The sequence below is a fragment of the Nanorana parkeri genome, unplaced genomic scaffold (genome assembly GCF_000935625.1).
Source record: "Nanorana parkeri isolate BGI_ZX_2015 unplaced genomic scaffold, ASM93562v1 scaffold548, whole genome shotgun sequence".
Classification (NCBI taxonomy): domain Eukaryota; kingdom Metazoa; phylum Chordata; class Amphibia; order Anura; family Dicroglossidae; genus Nanorana; species Nanorana parkeri.
The window spans coordinates 241899-249722 of record NW_017306816.1 but is presented as its reverse complement, the minus strand read 5'-3'; the positions used below and the strand labels follow the sequence as shown (position 1 = coordinate 249722).

The window sequence follows — 7824 nt, the reverse complement described above, 5'->3', positions numbered from 1 at the left end:
ATGAGCATACGACCATCGCAAGACAAAAGTCTTGCGATGGTCGTAAGGTGTATGGGCACCTTTAGACTAGTCATACATGGCTAGATTTCTCTCGAGAAAAAGAGAGAAACCACTTGATTCCCCCCATCTACCCTAAACAGTGTGGATGGGGGAATCTCCCCTGTCAGCTATTGTATTCAGACAGCTGCGGGTGCCGACTGTCTGCAGAGAATAGCCAGCAGGGTAGATTAGACATTATTATTATTATTATTACAGGGATCCCAACCTGAAAAAAGCAATTTTAGGGAGGTGCCCTTCTCATTTCAGGGATGTGCCCTCTGCCACCCCCACCCCCCCCATAGCTAGATTGCTATTGGCTCTTTCAATTTGCAATATCCAATAGCAAGCTGGCTATTGCACCCGCCCTCTGCTGCTGTCAATCATTAGAACAAGACCTGATGGAGAACTTCACAGCAGGGGTTGGGTGCAATAGCTAGTTTGCTATTGGCTATTGCAAAGTGAAATAGCCAATAGGAATGTAGCTATGCATTCCTCTGCGGGGTTTTTTTTCTGACTGATGATGGCCGGCGTGTCCGATGTCAGAAAAAAAAAAAAACAGATCGCAGGGAAAGGTTTACTCTGCTAGATCGAGCAGAGTAAACCTTTCCGAGAGAAAATGTTTATCTCCCGGGTGTCCGGGAGCCGCTATCCAATAGCGGGAGACTCCGGAGCATCCGGGAGAGTTGGGATGTCTATTATTATAATTCAGGATTTATATAGCGCCAACAGTTTGTGTAGACTTTTGCAATATAAGGAAGACATTACAGTTACAATACAACATAAGATGGTTTGGAAGGCCCTGTCCGGGAAAGTTTACAATCTAAAAGAGATTAGCCGAATTATGACTCCTTGGATTTTGTCATCGACTTTTGTCAAGCCATGTGACACTGATAGGGTCACCCACTGCTCAAATTTCTGCAGGAATCGGCCAAAATTACAACCATGTATGGCCAGTCTTAGCATGTCATAAAGTAGTCAGCTGATGAATAGTAACAATTGCAGAGCTATGTGTATGATACTGTTAGGCCCGGTTCACACCTGGGCGTTTTGTATAGCGTTCCTACGCTCTGCAAAACGCTCAAACACCGAAATCCCATTATTTCCTATGGGTATGGTACACACCTGGGCGTATTACAGGCCGTATGAACGCGCTACAAAACGCCCTACGGGGCATATTTGCCGCGCGTATCCATTGGGATACAGCCAGGTAGCCCTCGGAAACGCGCGTTTGTCGCAATTTTTTTTACTGCAAATCGCACATATTCGATATGCCTAGGTGTGAACCCAGCCTTATGGTTACTTAGGAGCTGGATGAAGGAAAAGTTAGCATGAATTCAGGCAGAAACTATCAAGCCTCCAAAAGGCTCTCTGGTCTGGTTCTCAGTTACTCGAGTCATCCTTAGATAGCCACTGAAAAAGTATGTGAACCCTAACAATGAGCCTATCTTGTTTGGTCCCCATTCTGTTAAATATACTCTTGAAAGTGGTTTATTCTGTGTATTTGATCATCCAAAAGAATACCTGCCTGAAATCTTGCTGATAACTTCCTGTGCTGACTGTTATCAGTTACATTGTTCTCAGCCATCTCGGAGGGCTACAGAACCCCATCCCTCTATGTTATGGAAAATAGGAGAAGTGCTATCTTGTTTCTGTTGTCCTCATATAGAAGGGTGAGTGACCGTTGTCAATCTAGGAGAGGAAGTGTGTTAGTGGCAGAGTCACAAGGTGGAAGTACAGAAGCAAAAGCCTGAAAAAAGAAAACTATTGAATCAATCATGTCGAACTGCAATATATAAAATGTGGTTCTTACTATTCAGATACGCTTCAACAACTCAATCGATGCCACTAAACTGCAGCTCAAAAAAGAAAGTAGATTAACAGTGTACTAAATCACTAGAATGCAATGTCTCTTATTTCCAAGAGAGAGGTTGAAGAGCTTATACATTTCACAGAAAAGGAACAAAGCATCTATCATTGTAACTAATGACGCGGCATTCTAAGAAACCTTATTCCTTAAACTGGCCAAACATGTTATAATGCCATCACATATTCTCGTTTAGATATAGCAAATGTCATGTGAAGATTTACCTCAAATTCCACTCAATTTGTATCCAATAAGGCAGGACCTTGTGATACGTAGTTGTTGGTAGACCCAAAGGCGACTGTATAATCAAACTGTATTTTTATGGGCAGCTTTAGAACTGGCTTAGACTTTCGCTAAAGGGGTCATTTGAGTAGCTGCGTAGTCAAAATTGAAAAAAGTACATTTCACCGGCGCCAGCACCTGCGACTGTTCGTGAACACAGCCCAAGTACACTCATGAGGCAGCTCCCACTGGTCAGGGTAAAACCGGCAAATCTATGAAATACAAAAACAAAGGAGCGCCTCCATAGTGTAAAACAGTTTTAAGGAAGAAAAAAGAACAGCTAGGATTGTACTTACAAACAAACGACTTTAGAATTCAGGCATGTAGGTTCTGACGAAAGGGGTGTGGCCTCTGAAACGCGTCAACCCGTGGAAGACTTGCAGTTAGAAGGCTCTGGCGCAGCACTAACTTATTTGAATTACAACTCTGTGATATCGTTCATCCAATTTTACATGCCTGAATGCTAAAGTCGTTTGTAAGTACAATCCTAGCTGTTCTGTTTTCTTTATTAAAACTGTTTTACACTATGGAGGCGCTCCTTTGTTTTTGTAGCTGCGTAGTCAGTGCAATGCAGCTGGAACGCCCCCCTCCCCACCAATGGTACTTATTAAGATGAATTGAACCCTATGAGCAGTGGTCATACTGGAAGAATGTGCTTATCTCAAAGTGTTTCAATGATACTATGTTTGCATCAAACTGCCGGATGCAGCAGAGATCAGTTGCTCCATGTCTCATTACACCTACTCTGGCAGGTCCATAACTACGTGTGATAAGGCCCCATAGCAAAACCACTAAGGGCCCACCCTTTCTCTTTAATCTCTATCTCAATGGTATTTCTCTACTGCTACAGAATACACATTGCTATGTTGGCAATCAACATATTGCTGCTAACTTTATACACATTTATTTTTTATGCCAAATGCTGTTGCTCCCTGAATAAATAACTGTGTAGCCTGAATGTTTTGGGCCCCATAGCAGCTGCACAGTCTGATGTGGCTGTAGATACACTCTTATAACATAGGAATCAATACTAATATTATTGCGGCAGGAGTTCTGCTTTAAAGGAGAACTATGGGGTAAGAGTTTTCCCCATAGTTCTCTTAAGGGTCACGGGAGGACATATACTAGCGTCCTCCCGTGACCCAAAGCTCAGTATATCGCGAGCTACGGCTCGCGTATACTGAGACCGCCGCAGCCGGGACGGATCCCGACATTACTGTCGAGATACACCGAGCTGCGTGATTGACAGCTGGCTCTGCCTATCTAGCATTTCCATGGTGCAGGCAAACTGAGCACCATCACCATGGAAATGCATGATGCTAATTCAGGACGGGCTGCATCCAGGACCTTCCCAGCATTCAGAAGAGAACAGAAGTCCGCCTCTCTCCAGGCCGGCTCCAGCTTCCACCGTCTGCCATGCTGGCACAGCCGCACCGGAGGGAAGATTATACGGGAGGACTCTGATATATAGGGAGGCTAAAACACAAAGTCAGTGCCTCACAAATAGCAGTAGTGTTGTTAGCCTGCCCGTGCACTCCTTTAATTGGCAACCAAATGATCGATTGCACATGACAGGCTGACAACACTGCTGCTAATTGGTTTATGGTTGTCAGCCTGAAACAGGAAGTGATGTTACCGGCAGGATCACCAGGTAAGAGACTTTGCAACAGATTATCAACAAACTGATTGTTTAAAGTGTATGCAAACACAAAAACAGTTTTTCCAGATTTGAAATTCTGTTGCAACGTTTTTAGCTGGTGATCCTGCCAGTAACAGAACTTCCTGTTGCCAGCTGACAACGCTAATCAGCAGCAGGGCTGACACCCTGTCATGCACACTCCTTCAGCTGGCCAATGGGCTGCCTATCAGGTCTATCAGATAGGCCAACTGAGAGAACATACACAGCACCCTGCACAATGCTACTGCTCATTAGGAGGCAGTCGCTTAGCATTACCAGCCTGCAACAGGACGTGCAGTTACAGGCAGGACCTCCAGGTAAGAATCTTTGCATCAGATTGCCAAAAACATATTTGCTTAGCAACCCTTTATACAGTGAGACATGATGCTAAACATTCTAAAAAAAAAATGCTAAGGCTCCATTCACATATAGCGTTTGCGTTTACTGCACGATTTTCCATGCGGGAGACCGCGCGGCACACAAATGCTAAAATCTTTACAACTGCATGGATTAAGCTCCTTCCGAATGTGCGGAATCCATCAAAAAAATCACGCTTGGACTATTTTGCGGGCCACACGGTTTCGTACCGAGCGGCCGTCGCAAAAGTCTGAACAATGCACATTGAAGTGCATTGGTTATTATGTTTAGAGCAGCTCCGCGAGTATTCAGCCGAACACGCGCGCACAACCGCTCCTGTGTGAATGGAGCCTAACAAGCTAGCAGGCCCTCATCTCCCCCAAAGTTTACTTGCAGACTTCCTTTTCCCTCATGATCTGCTTTGCAAAAGTTTGAAATGTATCAAAACCCAAAATGAAAGAACTCAGAATTTTGGAAAATGAACTCTTGCAGTGGGGCTTCCCCTACTGCAAGGGTTAACTGTTGTTTTTCTCTAGGGGCGAAAAGGAAGAAAGACTCACCCGATCCTCTGTCCCACCTACCTGGCTGGTTCCCCGCAACCTCTTCTCCCCTGGGCTCCGGCATCCAAAGACATGCTGGAAGGTTAATTGGCTCCTCTCCAAGTTGGCCCTCTATGTATGCATGCGAGATAGATTGTAAGCTCCTTGAGGGCAGGGACTGATTTGAATGTGCAATATGTAAAGTGCTGCGTAAAATGTTGGCGCTCTATAAATACCTGTAATAAATAAATAATAAATTCTAAAGGACCCATGATGTCATCACGTCTAATACAGGTCATTTAGACGTGAAGACGCCAAGGGACATACAAGAGCCAGAGTGTAGGGGAAAAGACGCTGTGGGGACTGTCAGCCAGGTGGGACTGAGAATCAGGTGAGTATATCTTCTTTATTTTCTCCCCTAGGGAAAAACTTAAGAGTTCTTCTTTAAAGTGTATGTAAACTCTATGGGCTTGTTCACACCATTCATATGCATGCAGATGCGCTGCATAAGTCAATACCACCCCAATGCACCCGCCTAGGGATGTGCATTGCAATATGCATGCAGATGCGCTGCATAAGTCAATACCACCCCAATGCACCCGCCTGGGGATGTGCATTGCTGCATAACATGTTGCAGTGCACTAATGTGCGGTGTTATGCTGAAAAAAAAGTACATGCACAATTTTTGTAGTGTGCAATAATGCATGTCCCCAGGCAGGTGCATTGGGATGCCACTGAACGGTAGCACACGTTCTGCAATAGCACAGCGCAATGGTGTGAACAAGCCCTCAGGGTTTACATACACTTTTAAGATTTTGGATTTGGATACATATTAAACTATTGCAAAGCAGATCATGGGTAGAGAGGAAGTCTGCAAGTAAACCTTCAGGGGGATGGAGGGGAAGGGGGTGTTGGGTGAGTTACTGCTTCTGCTTGCACACCAGCGCAGATCATGTCCTCCATTGTGCCTCCCTCCAATAAAGGATGCTAGCCTGTGTGCCTTTCAGCTCTCCCTCCTCCTAATGCCAGACTGGGAGCCTTTTCCTGTCTGTTGGTGAGCCTGCACTCCCCCTCTCCGTCTCTTCTCCCTCCTTGTGAGACACAGTCAGGCTCCCATTAGACGGGGAGGGTCTTGGCCACGGTTCGAGCCCAGCCGCATTCCTGGGATGCTTTGTGAATGTGGAACTTAGGCAGCGATGACGTCACGTTCGGCCGTCTCCTATATAAGAAGGAGGGAGCCCGGAGCAGCTCAGAGATCAGAGGCACCAACCCAACTTAGAGCAGCGAAGGAGAGACTGGAACCAGTACAGCACAGGCACTGCGACCAGTCCTAAGCATAGCACTCACAACTAAACAAGAAGGAGCTTCTGCAGACTTTTCCAGCACTTTTGATTTCTTTTGAACTTAGAGGAACTATGGCTTTCCTAGGAATGAGCCCTCCTTTGATCATGGTCATCCTCACTGGACTCATAGACTTGGTGAGTATGCTTTTTTAAAGTTGCAACAAAAAGTTTCAAGGGGTTTTGCCTTGTGGGGGAGCATGCCATGATGTCTCTGCTCATGGGTTAACAGTGCTTTTGTCTTTCGTCCCCTAGGCGTTCTCATCCTGCCCAGCTGTGTGCCAGTGTCCCCTGGAGGTATCCAGATGCGCCCCGGGAGTCGGATTGGTCCTTGACAGCTGCGGATGCTGCAAGGTGTGCGCGAAACAGCTGAACGAAGACTGCAGCAAGAGCCAGCCCTGCGACCACACGAAGGGGCTGGAGTGCAACTTCGGGGCAAATTTCAAAGCTACCAAGGGCATCTGCAGAGGTAAGTTCATTTCTGGATTCTCTTTACTTCCTTTAAAACCCCCCAACTGGCAGAACTGGTCCTTACTGGTCTATCTAGTCAAGGAGTTTAGGGAATCTCAGTCCATGTATGGTTATGCTTTGTTGATGCTAGCTTGGCAGAAAGACACATGATTTCAGCAGTCTGGAATGCAATTCAGTGTCTGGGTCTAGCAAAATGAGCAAATTATTATTTCCGTGATTAACATTAAGAGTTCTGATCTTGTTTACGAGGAATCTAAACTTTTTGTTATTTTGCCTCCTTTGCAGCAAAGTCTGAAGGAAGACCGTGTGAGTACAACTCCAGGATCTACCAGAATGGAGAAAGCTTTCAGCCTAACTGCAAGCACCAGTGCACATGCATAGACGGAGCTGTTGGCTGTCTGCCTTTGTGCCCTCAAGAACTCTCCCTGCCCAACCTGGGATGCCCAAATCCAAGGCTGGTGAAGGTGCCAGGGCAGTGTTGCGAGGAGTGGGTTTGCGACGAAGCCAGGGACACAGCCGACGACATCGAAGACTTCTTCAGCAAAGAATTTGGTCTGGATGCTAATGAAGGAGAGCTGACCAGCAAGAACGAATTCATCCCCATTGTGAAAGGAAGACACAAAATGCTTCCTGGTAAGTTTTTTTTTACTTTTTTGTTTCCTCAACTGCTTTTCAAGACCAGCTGTCATTCTTAGAATTAGACAGACAGCACGGTGATTGATTGACAGCTGTCAGTATTGCAGATAGGGAGCACATGCAGCATGCTGTTCTGCATCGACTAAGCATTGCGTTGTCTCCTTTGCAGCATTTGGCTCCTATCCACACTCCCATTTTGTCGAGACCCAGAAGTGCATCGTCCAAACAACATCTTGGTCTCAGTGCTCCAAGACTTGCGGAACTGGCATCTCTACCAGGGTTACCAATGACAACAAAGATTGCAAACTTGTTCGAGAGACCAGAATCTGTGAGGTCCGGCCATGCGGAGAGATAAATCACTCACAATTAAAGGTAAGAGCCTTTGCATTCTAGTGACTTCGTGCACTATTGCTTGCTTTCTTTTTTTCTCTTTATCTCTCTCTCTCCCCCCCCCTCCTTCTCTCACTCACCCTCATTTTCTCTTTCTCTCTCTTCCCCTCTCTCTCTGTCTGTCTGTCTCTCTCCTCATTCTCTCCCTTTCTCTCTCTCTCTCTCTCTCTCTCTTTCTTTCTTTCTGTCTCTCTCTCATTCTCCCTCTCTCTCTCTGCCCCCCCCCCA

At 45.9% G+C, this 7824-nt stretch overlaps 1 protein-coding gene across 2 annotated transcripts in view; it reads left to right on the top strand.

The window, feature by feature from the left end:
* CYR61 (cysteine rich angiogenic inducer 61) overlaps nucleotides 1-7824 on the top strand; it is an 8846-nt gene continuing 1022 nt past the window's right edge. The window contains exons 1-4 of one of the 2 annotated variants that reach the window (XM_018561872.1): nucleotides 1-69; nucleotides 6355-6568; nucleotides 6856-7203; nucleotides 7376-7578. In XM_018561872.1, the coding sequence (XP_018417374.1) occupies nucleotides 1-69; nucleotides 6355-6568; nucleotides 6856-7203; nucleotides 7376-7578 (834 nt within the window). Of the gene's footprint in view, nucleotides 70-6147; nucleotides 6238-6354; nucleotides 6569-6855; nucleotides 7204-7375; nucleotides 7579-7824 lie in introns of those variants that run through there. The other variant, XM_018561871.1, reaches the window with a different exon arrangement.